Source organism: Aspergillus niger (assembly GCF_000002855.4).
Source record: "Aspergillus niger supercontig An05".
Taxonomy (NCBI): domain Eukaryota; kingdom Fungi; phylum Ascomycota; class Eurotiomycetes; order Eurotiales; family Aspergillaceae; genus Aspergillus; species Aspergillus niger.
In genome coordinates this window covers 428,480-446,044 of record NT_166521.1, presented here as the reverse complement: position 1 = coordinate 446,044, position 17,565 = coordinate 428,480, and the positions used below count along the sequence as shown (strand labels likewise).

At 51.9% G+C, this 17,565-nt stretch overlaps 8 protein-coding genes across 8 annotated transcripts; 4 read left to right on the top strand and 4 right to left on the bottom strand.

The window, feature by feature from the left end:
- Positions 1-639: 639 nt before the first annotated feature.
- On the top strand, positions 640-2,161 carry An05g01890 (uncharacterized protein; the record flags this gene model as incomplete). The annotated part of the gene is made up of 4 exons (XM_059747937.1): positions 640-834; positions 904-1,036; positions 1,071-1,222; positions 1,256-2,161. 4 exons carry the CDS (start codon positions 640-642, stop codon positions 2,159-2,161), a joined length of 1,386 nt encoding a protein of 461 aa, XP_059606084.1.
- A 318-nt stretch (positions 2,162-2,479) lies between these two features.
- Positions 2,480-3,791, bottom strand: An05g01880 (uncharacterized protein; the record flags this gene model as incomplete). The annotated part of the gene is made up of 7 exons (XM_001390722.3): positions 2,480-2,566; positions 2,623-2,756; positions 2,831-3,053; positions 3,185-3,351; positions 3,402-3,424; positions 3,482-3,612; positions 3,672-3,791. 7 exons carry the CDS (start codon positions 3,789-3,791, stop codon positions 2,480-2,482), a joined length of 885 nt encoding a protein of 294 aa, XP_001390759.1.
- A 1,505-nt stretch (positions 3,792-5,296) lies between these two features.
- On the bottom strand, positions 5,297-6,955 carry An05g01870 (uncharacterized protein; the record flags this gene model as incomplete). Its single annotated transcript, XM_001390721.3, has 4 exons — positions 5,297-5,371; positions 5,441-5,913; positions 5,979-6,339; positions 6,386-6,955. The coding sequence occupies 4 exons, from the start codon at positions 6,953-6,955 to the stop codon at positions 5,297-5,299; spliced, it is 1,479 nt and encodes a 492-aa protein (XP_001390758.1).
- Positions 6,956-7,389: 434 nt separating this feature from the next.
- An05g01860 (uncharacterized protein) lies at positions 7,390-9,352 on the bottom strand (the record flags this gene model as incomplete). Its single annotated transcript, XM_001390720.1, has 2 exons — positions 7,390-7,889; positions 7,942-9,352. The coding sequence occupies 2 exons, from the start codon at positions 9,350-9,352 to the stop codon at positions 7,390-7,392; spliced, it is 1,911 nt and encodes a 636-aa protein (XP_001390757.1).
- Positions 9,353-10,036: 684 nt separating this feature from the next.
- Positions 10,037-11,519, bottom strand: An05g01850 (uncharacterized protein; the record flags this gene model as incomplete). The annotated part of the gene is made up of 2 exons (XM_001390719.1): positions 10,037-11,336; positions 11,398-11,519. The coding sequence occupies 2 exons, from the start codon at positions 11,517-11,519 to the stop codon at positions 10,037-10,039; spliced, it is 1,422 nt and encodes a 473-aa protein (XP_001390756.1).
- Positions 11,520-12,318: 799 nt separating this feature from the next.
- Positions 12,319-14,081, top strand: An05g01840 (uncharacterized protein; the record flags this gene model as incomplete). The annotated part of the gene is made up of 5 exons (XM_001390718.1): positions 12,319-12,372; positions 12,441-12,589; positions 12,647-13,633; positions 13,687-13,818; positions 13,871-14,081. The coding sequence occupies 5 exons, from the start codon at positions 12,319-12,321 to the stop codon at positions 14,079-14,081; spliced, it is 1,533 nt and encodes a 510-aa protein (XP_001390755.1).
- Positions 14,082-14,800: 719 nt separating this feature from the next.
- Positions 14,801-16,441, top strand: An05g01830 (uncharacterized protein; the record flags this gene model as incomplete). Its single annotated transcript, XM_001390717.1, has 1 exon — positions 14,801-16,441. One exon carries the CDS (start codon positions 14,801-14,803, stop codon positions 16,439-16,441), a length of 1,641 nt encoding a protein of 546 aa, XP_001390754.1.
- A 588-nt stretch (positions 16,442-17,029) lies between these two features.
- An05g01820 (uncharacterized protein) lies at positions 17,030-17,431 on the top strand (the record flags this gene model as incomplete). Its single annotated transcript, XM_001390716.1, has 1 exon — positions 17,030-17,431. One exon carries the CDS (start codon positions 17,030-17,032, stop codon positions 17,429-17,431), a length of 402 nt encoding a protein of 133 aa, XP_001390753.1.
- Positions 17,432-17,565: the final 134 nt, after the last annotated feature.

The window sequence follows — 17,565 nt, the reverse complement described above, 5'->3', positions numbered from 1 at the left end:
CCCCCCCCTTTTTTCTTTTTTTTTTGGGCAAAAGAGTTCTTTTCTTAGCTTGCTGCAGATGTTATATCCCTGGACCTTAGATCATCTGGTACCCGTAGTTTCTTCGGCTTCAAGTCCTTGTCTTTGTCTAGAGCATTGTGACAAAGTCATCAAGTCAGGATCCACGTAGCTTTTCTTCCATTGCTAGCCCCTTCAAAATATCGGTCCTTTCATCGAGACTGACCATCCACATCGTCTCCATGCCGTCTATTCAGGCCATCTGCATCAACCCTTCGACGTTCAATACCGGCTTGATCTCCGGCTGGGCACAACTTGTGGGTGTATAACTCAGCAAAGGGTATGGTTAGTTAATATATCTCTAAGCACTGTGCGTGCCCCTCAAAACGATAGCAGTAGTCGATGGACTTATTCGTATGGAGATCATAATATCCGACAGAAGTAGCGTACGATCTATCCAGTTAGTGTATGAGCTAACTGAGAGATGCCTGCAGTCAGCCCCACGGGGATTCCCGTTTCAGGACAAGTGCTGATAGTCGGTCGCTTCTCCCTGACAGGGTATATAGGTCAACTACGTGTTGTTTACAGCGCTCAAACCCAGCACACTCTACTACTTTCCGTCCCCACAAATCACCCATCGTAATGTCGAGCGAAAACTTCAACGTCACGGAGCATGCCGTTCCCGGCTGCCACATTCGAGAATATCCGGGAAGCACTGTTCATCAGGAAGACATATTGAATCTCCATGTCAAGCAGTATACTCCCAAGAACCAGGCCGAACCCGTTCCCGCCGACGCCATCACTATCATCGCTGCTCATGGGGCTGCACTTCCCAAGGTAACACGGTCTTCCTCACCCAGGTTTCTTTCCAACGCATGAATGTGATTCAACTGATGGGAGATATAGGAGTTGTATGAGCCGCTGTGGGATGAGTTGCTGAACCAAGCCACTGGCTTTCATATTCGCAGCATCTGGGTGGCCGACTGTGCCAGTATGAATACCAGCGGGGTCTTAAATGAAGATAAACTCAGCATGGACTGTATGTTAAATCCCCAACCATCATGACTTCCTAGACCATATCAATGCTAACTACAATCATCTTTTCTCCACGCCTAGGTTCTTGGATGGATCATGCGCGGGACCTGTTCCTGATGATCAACCATTTCCGCGACCAGATGCCCCGTCCGCTCGTGGGGATCGGTCACAGCATGGGCGGCAACATAATGTGCGTGCTTGAAATGAACACTTCAACGCTTAGCAATACCAGCAGCAGCGAGCACTGACCATCCCTTTCAGCACGAACCTGGCCTTTCTCCATCCGCGCTTATTCACAACCATTCTCCTCGTGGACCCCGTCATCCAGCTAAGCCCGCCAGCTATGGGCTTCGGCACCGACCCTCCGGGAGCACCGAACTACACTCTCCGTCGCTCGGACGTATGGCCCAGCCGCGAGGCAGCCGTACAAGCCAACCGCAAGTTTATGCACGGATGGGATCCCCGATGTGTGGAATTGATGGCGGAGCACGGCTTCTGGGAATTACCGACGCGGCTGTACCCGGACGTCGAGGCGGTGAAGGCGAAGTTTGGCACCACCACCAACAACACCACTCCAGTCACTCTGACCACCACCAAACATCAAGACCTCCTCGGTCAGATCCGACAGAACTTCAGCGCCCGCAATCCGACCACCGGGGTGATTGAGATCCCTCGCGACACCCATGCCGACCTGGACCCCGCGGCTGCCTTTATTCCCCTCTACCGTCCCGAGCCCCGCAGTACCTTTTTCCGCCTCCCCACTCTCCGCCCCTCCTGCCTCTGGGTCGTGGGCGGATCGACCTATCTGAATCTCGATGAGATGCGCCTTGCCATTCAGCGGTGTGGGACCGGGGTCGGTGGGAGTGGGGGACTGTCTGAGGGGAGGGTCAAAGAGGTTACATTACCTGGGTTGGGCCATCTGATGCCGTTTCAGGAGGTCAAGGCCGTGGTGGACCCGTGTGCGGCTTGGTTGCGGCAGGAAATGGATCGATTCCGTCGCGTGGAGCGGGAGTGGGAGGAGGCGCAGAAGGGGAAGAGTCATCTGGTCGTTGAGGAGAATTGGTATAAAGTCTTGAAGCCGGTGAATGCTCGTCGTGGTAAGGGCGGGCCTAGTGCGAAGCTGTCATGAGGATACAGTGTCTATAATGGTCATACTTTAGGGCATCTTCAGCTTGTACATGCACTCTGTGCATGATGGCTTTTACTTGAAGGAAATGGTGGCAGCTCTGTGGAAGTTGTAATGTCGATGCGTGCCGGTCTATATGATGGACGTCATACTAACCCTATTTCACTGTCATTCAACTAGGTCCACGTAGTCTATCAATTGATATAATCAAAATCGCTCATTCGGAAATTAAACGCTAATCTCACTAACAATCAAGTACACAAAGAATAATGGATAGGAGATAGAAGAGAAGGCAGTGAATTGGTAGCTGTACACCTTGTTTCACTCGTGGTAGAAGACATCTCCCTCCCGCAGCGCTTGCTTCTCATCAATACTAAACTCAACGGCAAGAGAGGTGGCCAAAGCTTGCTATATACCATTTCAGCATTACCAGGTCAAAAACATCAAGTAAAGAATACACTTACGGCAACTGTATGACCGAGAGCCTCTCTAGTCCTCGGTTCCCAACCATCCATGAATCGCTCGTCCACGAGCCAGACTCGTAGTGCCTCGATATCCCCGCCAAAGATTGAATACATGAGGGCACTGGTTCCGGATCCTGTGATATCTCAATTAGCATACTGGCATACTCATCCTAAGGGAGACGCTACCGCCACACCAGGAGAAACATACCGATCATCTTGTGGATAAAACTCCCCGATAGTGTGTACTGGCCATTATTTCGCTTACACTCTGCGCGGCGAAGACCAGAATAGTAGGAAAAGTCGGTCAGCGAGAGGTGTTTCCCATCCGACGCGTGGTCAAGTAATCTATTGATGAGGCCGGTGTGCGGGATGCTTTGGTCCGGGCAGAATGCAATATCAGGACGGGTAAATGAGGCATCATGTTGGACAACCTGAATTCAATAAATCAATACCTGCTTCAAGTGCTCGCCCAAAAGAGATACTTGGCAGCGAGAATAAACAGAAACTTCAGGGTGGCGGTAGCGCCTCCCAAACTTTAAGCGAGATTCTTGAATATACGCACGTTTAAGACGTTGAGATCATGCAGGTCAATCCAGCCCCGACCTTGATCCAGCTGCTTGGCTGCAGATGTAAGTTGACTTGCTAGGGTTGGTGCAAGGTTGTATGCATGTTGTATCGCGTGCGATAATTGTGCGTAGGTAATACGTTTGCCATTGTTCGGCAGGATCCCTTTGGTATGTTAACCGTAAACGGATCTATCGAAGAACAGGCTTACGTACCGTGATTAGCTAACGCGTTAAGCCTATGAGAGAATTGGAGTCAACATTTACTCTTCAGAGAAAGGAAAAGTGAGAACTACCCTGGACAAGGCGAGCGAGAATCCTCTCCTCGCTTAGGGGCCGTGTATTCTGGCCAAGTCCCTCCATGTCCTGGATATCCACGAGGTATAACGTTCCCGACTGGACGATTAGGGCGAAAAGGGTTCGTGGCCTGATGAACTCCAGATAAGTTGAAAGCTCTTACAATGGGAATGGGGGCTCAAAACGCACAGTCAAAATCAAGTCACGAATGGTGAGTTGTACAACATAGGCACTGAATGAGACAAGATCAAAAACAGCCTTGATGAACCGCAGCACAATATTCGCGGTGATCTTGAAGTAGTTCAGCATTGTGGATTATGGCTAGGATCGACAGAGAACAAAGACATAGTAAGATCGTGTTATAGAGCTTCAACGCTTGATACAACAAAGGCAGGATGCCCAGGGTATATGTAGCTTACAGAATTAGGATCTGCTTGCTTTGTTTTCACGTTGCACAGCAGCCCCTGACGAACCGCCACAAGGCGTCACCTGCATCAGCGATCGGTAAGGGTCGCATGAGTAAATATCTCGCAGTGCTAGCTCAGCCTTAGTATCTTACCGGTGTCGATTGAATTGGATCTGCCTAGGTACCAACATTCCCAGCCCGAGCTTTTGCTTAACAAAGCAAAGCATATGCGATAGGCTTACTGCCTATTTCTTTCGCTGTCCAGGATCCAGTTTTTTTCTGCTAATTATGGAAGTCAGCGATCGGATACGACCGATGCTCAGGTGGAGAATATGCCCCATCGATGACCTGGGCAGGTGATGCATGGAGTTAGCGGGATAATACACGGTGATCGCGGCCACGATCGAAGCTAACGGGGATGCATGCTGCAAAGCCTAAGCTAGACCTCTCTGATCTTTCTTCAGCCACTCACTACTCCCGTAGTCCACTTTCGTTTTGCAATACGAGATGTGCGCCCCCTATTTTTAATCAACTCGACATAATTGGCACAGCTACATACCATAAGTCTCAATTTACCCTTGAAAGAACTAACATTATAAAGCTCAGGACTATTATGCGTCCGTTGCTCGAATTACTAGCAAGCAAAGACCCATCTTGCCCATCTTCAGTATTATAGTGGCTTTTAGCCCTACATCGCAGCCCCTCCATCGGTCACCTGTGCATCAGCCACTCAGCCATATTGTACTTGCGAGAGAACATATCATATGCCGACACCCACTGAACTCCGGTATACGACTCGTCAGATATGACATCACTCTTCTATTCAGTCAGTGGGGGTTCAACAGATTCGTGGACGCATCGATGATGTGCAACCAATCAGAAGACATGGCCCTGCAGAAAGGGCTGAGTGCTTGCAGAATCTGAAATGAGGCAGGGGTGTGGCAAGGTCTGACTGGACAATGCAGAAAAAGAAATATCGAGTCAGGAGGGCTGAAAAATGTGTGCTGACTTCGGCACCCACTACTACTAACTAACTAACTGGGGCAAGGTAGCGGCCAATAGTCGCTTACGTTATGCAACTCAGTAGAAGTAGATGACAAATGTATTCTACTACGCCTAGCTTACATACTTCTGTCTCAAATCAAGAGGAAAGAAACAGGGTTGTAAATACAATCAGTGTTAGTGTCCGCTACCGTTCGCTCGGTTAGACGGAAATTCATCGCTGCTGCGGGTGCGAAATCAAGCCCATCCATCTCTGCCGATGCAGTTGATTGTGTTAAACTATAATTATACCCAAATCAGAGAAGGCAGCAGCATATTGTAAATACTGCTGAAGACAGCTACAAGACATATATTACACCAAACCTGTGAAATATGCCGGTATCCCATCGTCTGCGACATTCATGCTTCACTCAGTAAACGATGCCCCGGATATCCAGCGCACCATCATATCCAACGCGATATCAGGTCTATCTTGAGGAAGCTGTAAAAGTTGTAATAGACCATTAGTAATCCGCATACTTGGATCCCACAAGGCGAAAGGGATACTCACAAAATGTCCCGCCCCATCAACCGTAACTAGCGCAAACCTCGACTCCTTATCCGTACTCTCACTAACCTTCACTCTCACCTCCTTCGTCGTTCCAGCCACTCCACCTTTTCCAGATACCACATCTACCCAACTCCATGGCCGCAGCGCCTTCGACGCGAACTCGACCTGACCTCTCCATGGCAGAGAATGCGCCCAGCGCAGATTACCCGCCGTATTACACGCCAGATCGAGATTGCCCTGATACGCCAGGAAATGTACCTGATTCGCAAGCAGGAACGCGACTTGCTCAGACGCTGGCGTCATCGTGTCTGAAGTGAGATCGAATGCGCGCGACACATTGTCGGAAGTAACCTTGTATTCTTTGATTTCTTTGGGTGGTGATAGAGCAGCCCAAACTGCGGGTGTGTTCAGGTACTGCTCGATGCGAGCGGCCTCGATGTAGCATATGCCGTCAAGGGCGCAGGGAGCGGTTACTGTTTCATATCAGTAAATTGCAGAGATTTGCTGACAGGGGACAACTGGATGGGGCAAAGCTCACTATCAAACCTATTCCGACCACCTTCACCAGACTCGTCATCATACCATCCGATCACGCCCTCGTAGCATACCTCCGACGCAGCATGGCAGATAGCTGGATCGGGGTTCCGAACACATACGTCGGATACTTCCATGCATCGCGGCATATTGGCCGCCATGATGTCGCATCTGGTTCGGTTGAAGACGGGCTCGGGGACTCCAGGGTTAGTGGTGCAGAGGGTTTCCCAGTAGCCGTAGGTAGTGTCGCGAGGAGAATAGTAGCCGTTGCCTACGAGACATGAGTGCAGAAGGACCTGGGGCTCAGTGGGATAGAGCTTGTTCTGTTGGACGATCTGACTGCCGAGGTAAGGGACATAGTGACCCTGTGGAAGTTAGTCTTAGCTCAGGTGACCTAGAGAAGATACATACAGCATACGATTCACCAGAAAGATGAACGGGAAGAGTCTGCAATTGCGGGAAAACCTCCGAGACAAACAACTGCAAGAACCGATGCATGTCAATTGCAGCTTGATGCGAATCGCCCGGCAGGTCCTCTCCTTCATCGACGTACGAAAATCCCACATCGACTGGCTGATCGACAAATAGTAGGGAGGAGTTCCGGGACCAGCCCCACGGATTGTAGTAAGTGCCATTGCCGTACTCATTGATCAGACATGGCCCGACTTCTTCAAACAGACCGATCATGCTGGACCCCCCTGGCCCTCCTGTCATCCAGAGAGTGAGGGGATCATTGGCAGGGTCATTCTGGCTCTCAAAGTACCAGAAGAAGAGATGTTTACGGCCGATGTCGAGCCAGCCGGTGTATTGGGCGGAATGGGCAGCGCAGATTGATTCATTCTGCTGGCGGATGCGGATCGAGTGGTGCGGGGAATATGGGCTGTGGAATGTACGGAAGTCGGATGGTTCCTCTGGCTGGAGGACCGCCTGGGTGGAGGCATACGCCAGGCCGAATAGGGCTGCACTGCTTAGGAAACGCATTTGGGCGTGGGGTGCAGAGTAATGGGTTGGGAGCAGGGAAGAAGAAGAAGTAGAAGTGAAGATCACGGAACTCAGGCTTTAGCTACTGCTAGGCAACAATTGCCCTGCACTCGCGATAGCACGCGTTTCTCGCGAAAAGGCGGTTCTAGCCGACCTGGAGAAACATGTCAACTGTTAGTGCTGACGGGGCGTTGATAAGGACGACCCTGGACCCGCATCGGCCCGATGCAGTCGCTTTTCGTCGGAGCAACAAGAGCGTCATCAATTGACCTGCTATTAAGATACATCGATATGTCTTTATTCAAACCCATGACACTATATACAATATGTAAATTTCATGTATAGCATGACAAATATCGTCAAATACCAATCGTATGTGGCATACGCTTCATAGCCGTCCTCGAAGTATTACCTCTGAAGGAAAGCATTATGCATCAAGATAAGACTGGCCCACCAGTCAGCGTCCCACCCGCCAACGGTGCATTAATAATGCCAGCCTCGAATAAATCCTGAGCCAGCCTGACTAGCAATCCGTCACACCCCTTAGCAGCCAAAACATCAATGGCGACAGGAAACTTCTCCTGGTGCTGCGTGATGGTGCTGTAGGCCTCAATCTCTCCCACAGGAATGACAAAGTCCGGCACACTCGCCATATTGGAGATGAGGAATTTGCTGTAGCCCGAGGGTGCGCCGGGGAGCGAACGATAGACATTACGCGCTCTCTGGGAGCCATCGGTGCCCACGTAGACAATAAGTGACGAGGAGCACTGCTCAGGATCGGAGATCGGAGTGAGATAATTCTCCGCGATCCAGTCCATGAAGAGCGTCTTGTTGTGGATGGCTTCATCCAGTGCAGAGTCAGGGTACGCCATGGACCAGTTCCACCGGGAGAGAGGAACGGGGTCGACGAAGGGGACTCGGCCGTCGTGTTTAGCTGTGTATATGTCAGTCGGATGCTGTATATGGAAGGCTTAGGCCAGACGTACCAGCATAGTCGGCGTAGAAAGGATCCCTAACTAGAGGGATCTGCTGCTTGGTGATCAGCATTGGGTAGGTCAGGTTAAGCAAAGTCTCAAGCGAGACATTGGCGGGAGCGCTGGATGGCGGATGCGACGACCAGTCGTCAGATAGATCCAGCGGGGTGGTTGTCGTATTCAAGAACGCGGCCAGGCGCTTTTGAAATCCAGCCAGCAGAGCGTCTGCCGCAGAGTCATTGGTTGTTGGGAAGTCGATGGTGTACAGCTTGCTGGGGTAGCGGACTGATTTGCCATGGAACGAGGTGTAGTTGGTGCTATACAAGGCTTGGTTGGCCCGGTCCCAAAGATAAGGATCCCTTGTCAGCACTCCCGCAGTGTCCAACACAGGCGACATGGACATGACATGGTCAAGTTCAACGAGACCGTGGGATGGACGGGAACCGTAGACTCCCTGGACTTCTGCGGGATTGCGGATAGAGCCGCCGGTGTCACTACCCAGAGCCAGGTCCAGCCATTCGTAAGAGCCGATGGAAGCCCCCGCGCCTGACGAGGAGGAAGAAGGGTCCTGGTAGCCATCTCCACGTGGGTTGAAGGGCGAGTGAAGGTCGACCCAGTCAGCTGTAGCCGTTTCTCCGTTCGCAAACTGTGAGGGCTTCTGCAGTCCGACAATGATGGCGCCTGCATCAATCAGGCGCGATACGGCAGTGCCAGTGACATTGTTCTCTCCGTAAAGATTGTACCATGCCCGGTTTCCATTGCTCTGCCGCACGCCAGCGAGACTGTAAATGTCCTTAACGCCAACACGAGCACCGGCCAGCGGTTTCTCATCGCTTGGGGTATAGTAGATGCGAGAGGGCACACCGATAGTGGATGAGACCAAACCGGCCACTTGTGCCGACAACGGCTGGAATGTGCCATCTGGCTTTTGTAGTAGTGGCTGTGTGAAGGCGCCTGCATAGTCGCTGTAGAGCCGGTAGACCGGATAGAGATTTCCAGTGGCCTGTTCGAGGAAGTATGGGCCTGACGGAACAACCCTGGACTCTAACGGGCTGAGAACGCTGGAGCGCGAACTGTTGAAAAAGGTTGCAGTGACATTGTCGGGTTTGTAGCCACGGACCAAGACCGCACCCAGGAAGGCGGGCGTAAACACATCATCCACATCCGTCCACGTAGAGAAAAGAGATGACAGTGATGATACCCCAGCCGTCTCCTCTTGAACAACAGTCACGGGATAGAAGCCGTTGACACTGGGGATATCTGTCAGGGAGGCCGCGGACACCGTCACATTTCCCGCTGGGTATGGAGAGACGAAGTAATCGATCTGGTCGAGCGTGACAGACATGCCTGTTGACACCAGTTGAGCGGCCGCTGCACCAAGCAGCCCCAGGGCCGCCACAGCCAGTTGGGTAGCGCGCACCATGATTTGAAGACGAGTCAGCTGAAGAGGATGCGACAAAGAGGATGCCGAGGGCAGCCCACCGGGGTGCATATATACTCACTTACTTACTATCCACACCGACACTACTGGTCCTGATTGGCGTCATCGGAAAGAGGCGGTAATCTCCGATTCTTGGCTTGACCCCTCATATGCGTGAATCTGATATGGATCAGATTATTGATCTTGGCAGTCAGCCTGTGTTTCTTCAACTCGAGTCAAATCCATCTTGATCTCTTATCGTTATCAGTTCATCGGGTGATAAGCCGAACTTGCCGAGCGATATCGGGCATTCCTGCCAAGGTGGAGTAGTTGGGGTCGTTTGGACCTTCCAGCACGCAACTTCCTGCAGCAATTGCTCTACGCTCGTGGCAGCCTACTCTAGTAGTGCTGAAGATCCAGACTCTGCCACAGTGACTATGCCGTGGGCACGAAGAAGCCAAGCCACTTACAGGAGTGGGTAAATCGTAATAAAAGATGATGAGGAGACCATGCAGGAAGGGAACGATTTGTCGGTGATTCGTCAGATTTCCTCTGAGTTGAGATTGTTCTTGTAATACATTATGGGTTCGGATACATATAGTGTCTAGTACCCCCGAACGTTGTCACTGGCTCTGCAGTGGGCTTCTGTCTCCTAGAAACCCGATTTGTACGCATATAATACTACTCCTACTGTCGCCATTTCCAAAGGAGATGTCCATCAGGCCCAATCATTGCCTCCAAACGCACCCAGACTATTGCAGCTGTGGCAGCAAACAGAAGAGCACTGACCAGAACCGACATGTTCTCGTATGCCTTCGGAGTGAGAGCATTTGCCGCACTTCTGACCAAGACACCCCCAACTGGGGTACCAACCATGGTGGCCATGCCACGGACCATGTACAAAACTCCGTTGACTGAGGCGAAATTCTGTACCCCAAATAGCTCGACAAGACTAGTCGGGAAGAGAGACACATATGCACTGGCAAAGGTACCATACAGAATGGTGAAAGTGATAAACAGACCCTGCGATTGCGTCGTCTGACCGGTTAATGTGGATGGTAACCAGAAGGCAACAGTAGCGATGGCACTGAGACAGGTGGTGAGCAGAAGAGCATTCAACCGACCAAGGCGATCCGCGACATGGCCAATGACAATCTTGCCCACCGCGTTACAGGCATTACTGAGGGCAATGAAGTTCGAGCTGGCCGTGTTACTGTATCCAAGGGATTGTGCATAAGAGGCATAGAAAAAGACCGGAGTGTAATAGGCAGCCGCCTGGAAGATGGCCCCTAAGGCCTGAGCCATGAAACGACGCGTCCGGGCAACGCGCCAATCCACCAGTGGCACTTTCAAAATACCACCCGCACGGCTTGTCCTCGAGGCGTTTTCGATGGCGATACGACGCTGGCTGGCTGGCTCCCAGGCCATCGCACCACTGGCGATTGCGACCAGCGCGAACGACAGACCACCCGTCAGACGCAGGGTGTTGCGAAATCCGAGGGCTTTAACGCATGCATTCAACGCGGGCGCCCACACCAGACCGCCCACACCAGTGCCTGATAAGATGATGCCCATTGCTAGACCTCGGTTATGGGTAAACCACGTAGGGGCAATGGTGACGGGTATCATGTAGCACAAGCAGGTACCAATTCCGTTCAGCAACCCTTGCGTCAGCTCAAAATGCCACAACGCTGTGCCGAAGCTGGCTAAAATGAGAGAAAGCCCAAAGACAAAGCCGCCCGCAAAGGATACCATGCGAGGCGAGAAGCGCTTGGCCCAAGCGACCGCGAAAGGACCTCCGATGGTCATGAGGGAGACGGAAATAGTACCGATCAGATCGATCTCTGCCGGGGATGCTCCGGTGAAAGGTGTTCCGGGCTTTCGTGCCAGACTCTCGTACAGGGCTTGATAAACACCCCAGGCGAAGTTGAGACCACAGCAGGTGAAGATGATGACAAAGGAGGCGGCCACGATGATGGTGGATTTCCTGACCGAACAGGAGTATGTTCAGCCTTCGACAGTATTTCATAAGGGTATCGGTAGCTTACCAAGTTGAGCTTTGCGCTAAATGGTCCTCAGTTACGGACATGGTTGTCAGGCGAGGCATTGTGCTGGATAGATTGATCTCATCTTCGGACACAGCGCTGCGGGCGGTAATCGAGACGGCCATTGGTGAGGTATTGCAAGGAACTTGTGGACTCCTAGAAGACTTCTACCAGTTTCGACCTCAATTTCAGGTGAATCTGAATCAGTGGTCAAATTGAACCCAACAGACTGAACATGAGTCATTTGAGCTAAGCTGCAAGATGGAAGATCTGACGTCTTTCGCAGGGCTGCTGCGCGGATTGGATTGGTTGCAGAGAACCTCGGGTCCAACCGACGGGTCCCCTCGGCGGGTCAGTCCGGGGGATGCTAAGTAGTTGGGCATCACCTTCGACAAGGCAAATCATGCTTTAAACAGAGACACAGGACTGGAAGTATCAGATTGCCTAAGATTTATATTTTCGAGTCGCAGAACTCGTGAGCTAATGAGGGATGGAGAACACAGAAACCACTCACCATGTAGAATGCCAAATCCCGCCATAAAGGTGCGTAATTGTGTGCAGTGTGAAGCCGCTCGGCTTTATGCCAGCATAAAACGTGGAGTGACCATTAGCACAGGAAATGCAGCAGTGAATGGTCCATCTGGAGAGATAGTTATGTTGCGAGAGTCAGCGTAAATGCTGACCGATGCGTCGCTGTCTTCCGCAATACCCGCTAACTCCGCGGACTCCTTTTCATTGGTGGAAGAGACCTGGTACTCATTTGAAGTATCTGTTGAGAGGCAGTCATATCTATTGTGAAAGAAAGAGTTTTCATTGCAGCTACTTAGGCATATATATTTGGAGGCTAGACAGCTAGATGGATTCCACTCGCACGCAGGCACACTCTATGTCACCGAATCAGTGCTCTCGGCGGCCGTCATCACCATGAGTAACCTGCGAGATAGTGAAACCAGCAGCCAGATCTCCCAAACACTAGAGGTGACGGATTAACCCAAAGTTCTTCCTACATATTGCAGGATGGGTAGCTGACTGTTGATCCCATTCAGGCTGATGTTGAAAAATGCCCGGGGCAGCTTCCGTCCATGGGACAGGGCAAAGTCTTTCCTCCTGCCCTGCCGAATCGGGAAGACTATGTCGTCGATTTCGATGGCCCCGACGATCCAGAACATCCTTTCAATTGGCCACTTCCTACCAAGTATGCCACTCCTGTACTCAGTACTCACCGGACTCTCGCTTACTTCCTCCATTCTAGACTCCTCATCTCGATGATAGCCTGCTTTGCCACGTTTATCCCTTCATTCGCCAGTGGAGTTTTTGCACCCGGCTCCGAAGAAGCAGCCAAGGCTTTCAATGTAGGATCTGAAGTTGGCATTCTCGGTACAACCCTCTTCGTTCTAGGATTCGCCTCCGGTCCTGTCCTTTGGGCCCCCGCTTCGGAGCTGTTTGGAAGACGATGGCCATTGACACTGGGCTTGCTCGGAGGAGCCGTGTTCACCATTACATCCGCCGTGTCCAAAGACATCCAGACGCTCATTATTTGTCGCTTCTTTGCGGGGATGTTTGGGGCCAGCCCACTCGCGGTGGTTCCTGCTGTGCTCTCGGACATTTGGAACAATTCGCACCGCGGGGCGGCTATTTCCGTGTATGCGCTCTTCGTGTTCGTGGGTCCGTTAAGTGCCCCCTTTATTGGAGGCTTCATCACTGCCAGCTCGCTCGGATGGCGGTGGACCCTGTATATTCCGGCGTTTGTTGGCTTTGCTTGGGGTGCTATCAGCGTGTTCTTCTTGAGAGAGACCTACGCGTCTTGCCTTCTCCTGTCGAAAGCAGTCACTCTACGGCGGCTAACTGGTAATTGGGGTGTTCATGCTAAACAGGAGGAGGTCGAGGTGGACATACAGCAGCTGATTCAGAAATATTTCACCCGTCCGCTGCGTATGCTGGTAACTGAGCCTATCATTTTGGTTATCTCCCTCTATATGTCCTTCATCTATGGGATTGTGTATGCGCTTCTTGAAGCGTACCCGTATGTTTTTGAGTCCGTTTACGGCATGAGCATGGGGATCGATGGCCTTCCATTTATTGGCATCATTATTGGGCAGCTGGCTGCTTGTGGGTTCATTCTCTCGCAGCAGTCCGCCTATGTGAAGAAATTGGCTGCCAACAACAACGTTCCCATACCAGAATGGCGATTGGAAACCGTTGTGATTGGGGCTCCTGTGTTCACGGCCGGAATCTTCTGGTGAGTCATTTCAGAGCTTCATGGATTGAAATCATTGCTAATTATTGCTACAGGTTCAGCTGGACTGGCTTTACCGCCAGCATTCACTGGATGGCTCCCACTGCGGCAGGTGTACTGATCGGATTCGGGATTCTCTGTATTTTCCTACCATGCTTCAACTACTTAGTCGATTCTTTTCTTCCCGTGTAGGTGTGGTCTGCGTCATAATGGAAGGGGGTGTCATACTGATCTGTCTAGGGCTGCCTCGACCGTGGCTGCCAACATCATCCTCCGATCTAGCGTTGCGGCTGGCTTCCCACTTTTCTCGAAGCAGATGTTCGCGAATCTGGGGGTGCAGTGGGCGGGAACACTGCTGGGATGTCTGTCGGCGATCATGATCCCTATTCCATTCCTATTCCGAGCATATGGACCCAGGTTGAGAGGGGAAGGCAGGCAAAATAGCCGGTGAGTTCTGCAGCGACTCTGAGGGTATTGCGGGTAGGATGGAAGAGGCTTGAGTTCACCACTCCTCTACACTGGCACTGTGGCGCCTGGTCCCGGTCGTGGAAGGCTTTATAGCGTACGACACTGTTGCTTGTCCACGCTTGAGATTGGTCTAGTGACTCCTAACTGGAGATTGATGAAGAGCCAGGAGCGCAGGGTCAAGAAACAAGGCCCGGTCTGGCTGGATCTTGCAGTAGGCATGCCAATCTGTGGCCGTACGGGGCGCGCTGGAAAGGTTTTATCGAAAGATGAGGCCTCAGTCATCACCGGCGTGTGGGGGGTGATATCATGGTAAGCACAATCGCGGTAGGGATCAATTAAGATTCTCTAGCTGGTTATGGTGGGGATGGGGGGGAGGTGGATCTGCTACAGCTTGTGCTTGGGACCCTGGCTGCCTGCCCTGTTCTGCGATCCTACAGACCATTGATCCCGGATGTCGAACGGCGTCCAGGATTTCATACTGTTTATACAAATCCCTGTGTATATAATGTCTCGTTTATGATTAGTGTCTAGAATAATTGTTTTTCTCTTCTATGAGATCATTGGCATTTGGGTGTTGCTGTTCTTCCAATTGCCGGTCGGGAGCAGACGGAAAACCGCGTGCCGCCCGACCGAGGACCCTTGGCTACCTTTCCTTTTCCTGCTCACTCTTCGTATGCCCTCAAGATAACTAACTAATTCATCATGAGCGATACAACTGCCTCAAAGCGCAAGCGGGCTCGACTAGCCTGTGAACCTTGTCGAGAGCGAAAAAGGAAATGTAATGGCGAATCTCCCTGCTCGACGTGCACCAGCTGGGGCTATGAGTGTCACTATCAGGCTCCGCGACGCGTGAGAGGCAAACCCGCCGACCGGGGAAGCAGCATCCACGACCAGAATGAACCCATCCTCGAATCGAGTCCCCGACAGGTGGGCCGCTTCACGGAGACCCTCGAGGCCAATTCGGGAGCGGCCTTTGTGAGAAAAATAGGCCTCAAGGTTGACCCAGCCAACGCACCCAAATTGAACCTCTTTGGCTGGAATGTGGGTAGGCGCAAGTCCCCCACCGGACTCGCCCCGGTCGCGGCCTTTCCTATTGTCGAGATCCTCTCGTTGATGCAGATGAGAACTCTGGCCAATGTCTATTTTGCCAAGATAGATCCCTGCTATGGATTTATTGATTCGAATGATTTCTTCCGCCGCATGGACAGCCGCTGGCAGCCCAACGCGGTGGCGAGTACATATGACGGCGTTCTGGCTGGGGTCGCCGCTCTGGGATGCCTCTTCTCAGGGACCAACATCAACATCACCGAGTCTCACCTGGTCGAACTGGCGCGCTCGATCTCCGAGACTCATATCGGCAGTGTCCGTCCCTCACTACACCTGGTGACTATATGGACCCTGCGTGTGGTTTACCTGCGCATGACTGCCCCGCCGTATCCATCCTGGGTGGCAAGCTCGACCTTGATGCATTTGATTGAAGCTTCCAAGCTTCATCAGTTGTCGGCCAATGACGACCGTGATATCGATACCCGACGGAGACTCATTGGTGTCGCTCAACATTTGAATCTCTGGATCTCCTATGATCTGGGCCTTTCCCGAGTTCCACTGGGTGACACGCTCGGACTGCCATCAGCGCGACCTGGCGATGTCACCACAGAGCTCCTCGGTCTTCTACCTGTAACCGCCAGCCTGGGTCCGGAGAACCAACGTCCGGATCAAGAAATTGAAGAGCTACTATATCAGACGTTGGACCGCACTCACACCAAGCCACCCTCTCTTCTTTGCCAATGCAATCTGGTCCTTTGTCTTCTCCGTCGCCTCCGGTTGACTAACCTCACGGCATCGCCGACCACAATGACCAAAGTCCTCGATCTACTCAGACGCAGTCTAAGCGCAGCACGTGAAATGGTGGCCGAGTGCTCTCCATGGCACCATGTGCCCAATGTGCCGTTTCAGATGATCAGTATCATTCTCGAGATGGACACCAGCCCCGCACTCGAGCTACTGCCGGAAGCCATGCAGACGTTGAGAGTGGTGGCCTCTACCTATGACACGGAGACCATGAGAGAAGCGTACAATACAGCGTGTTTGCTGATCCTTCTTTATGAACGGCGTAGACGCGTGGACACTAGACTGTTGAGTACAGTACTGCAAGAATATCAGCAGTCACCTGCCACAGAGTCGCCTCTTCAACAAATGCCAACCTCTGATGAGGTTTCCTGGCTAGAAGGGCTGGTGGCTGATGTACCGACCTTGCAGGGTCTGGACTTCAGCCAGTTTTTGCAGCCGGACATGCTTCGAATGTCTCCCGATGCTTCTGCCTGGGGAAACAAGTCTGGATGAACTGGCATTCACTCGTCGTATACAAGGCTCGAGGGAGCCTGTCATATTCGACACTATGTTATCACCATACATACATGCTCCTCAGAAGTAAGAAGTAAATTTGTGGGATACGCGGCATTCCGTCTTTATCATGTGACTGGATGACAGATGCCTTTTCGGAGATAACTGACAAGTGCTCCTGCATGGATGGCCTGAGCACCCACTCGTACCGATAATCGCAGGGTACTACTAGCCTTCCCCACTGCGGTCCGGCTGAAAACTGCAATGGAAAGCTGCTGCTGTTACATTGATGAGGAGGTGCTGACAGCCGTACCCCAATTAAGGGTCCGGAGATAAAGGTGGATCTCCTGTCAGCCTGCAGCCCCGCGGCACCTGGCTGACACGCTCACACACGCTTCAGTATATACACTTTAGGGTAGTCGAGCATAAAAATATAACTGCAACCATATCCAAATTGATCCATCCATATTCCCCTCTTTCCTCACCAGCAACAATTACACTTTCACTACCTCAATCACATCCCACGACTAACCGGCTACACATCATCTACAAAACCTTCTCCAAACCCCCAAAAGAAAAACATAAACCATGCCCGAATCAATCATCATCCCCTCCGCCCACAAACCAGACGCAAAAAGCGCCAAACCCACGGCCACCTTCACCGGCGACGTCTACCTCGACCCGATCCACTTCGACAGCGACGCCTCCATCGCCAACGTGACCTTCACTCCCTGCGCACGTACTCACTGGCACACGCACGAGAACGGACAGATGATCAAAGTGGTCGCGGGCAATGGGTGGACCTGCGATAAGGGAGGCGTTCCGCGTCGTTTGAACACGGGGGATGTTGTGTGGGCGCCGGCGGGGACGACGCATTGGCATGGGGCGGATGAGGAGAGTGTGATGACACATTTTGTTGTTGGGTTGGGGAAGACGGTGTGGCATGAGGCGGTTACTGAGGAGGAGTATGGATTAAAGGGAAGGGAGTAGATGAATATTATGGGGGTAGGGATAGGGGTGGTGTTGGTTGTGGGATAATGTGTGTGGAGTTGGTCATTTGGGGAGTAGAAGGGGCGTTATCGTGGATGAGTGTTGATTAGTTGGTTAGGGAGATGTTTTCCAGA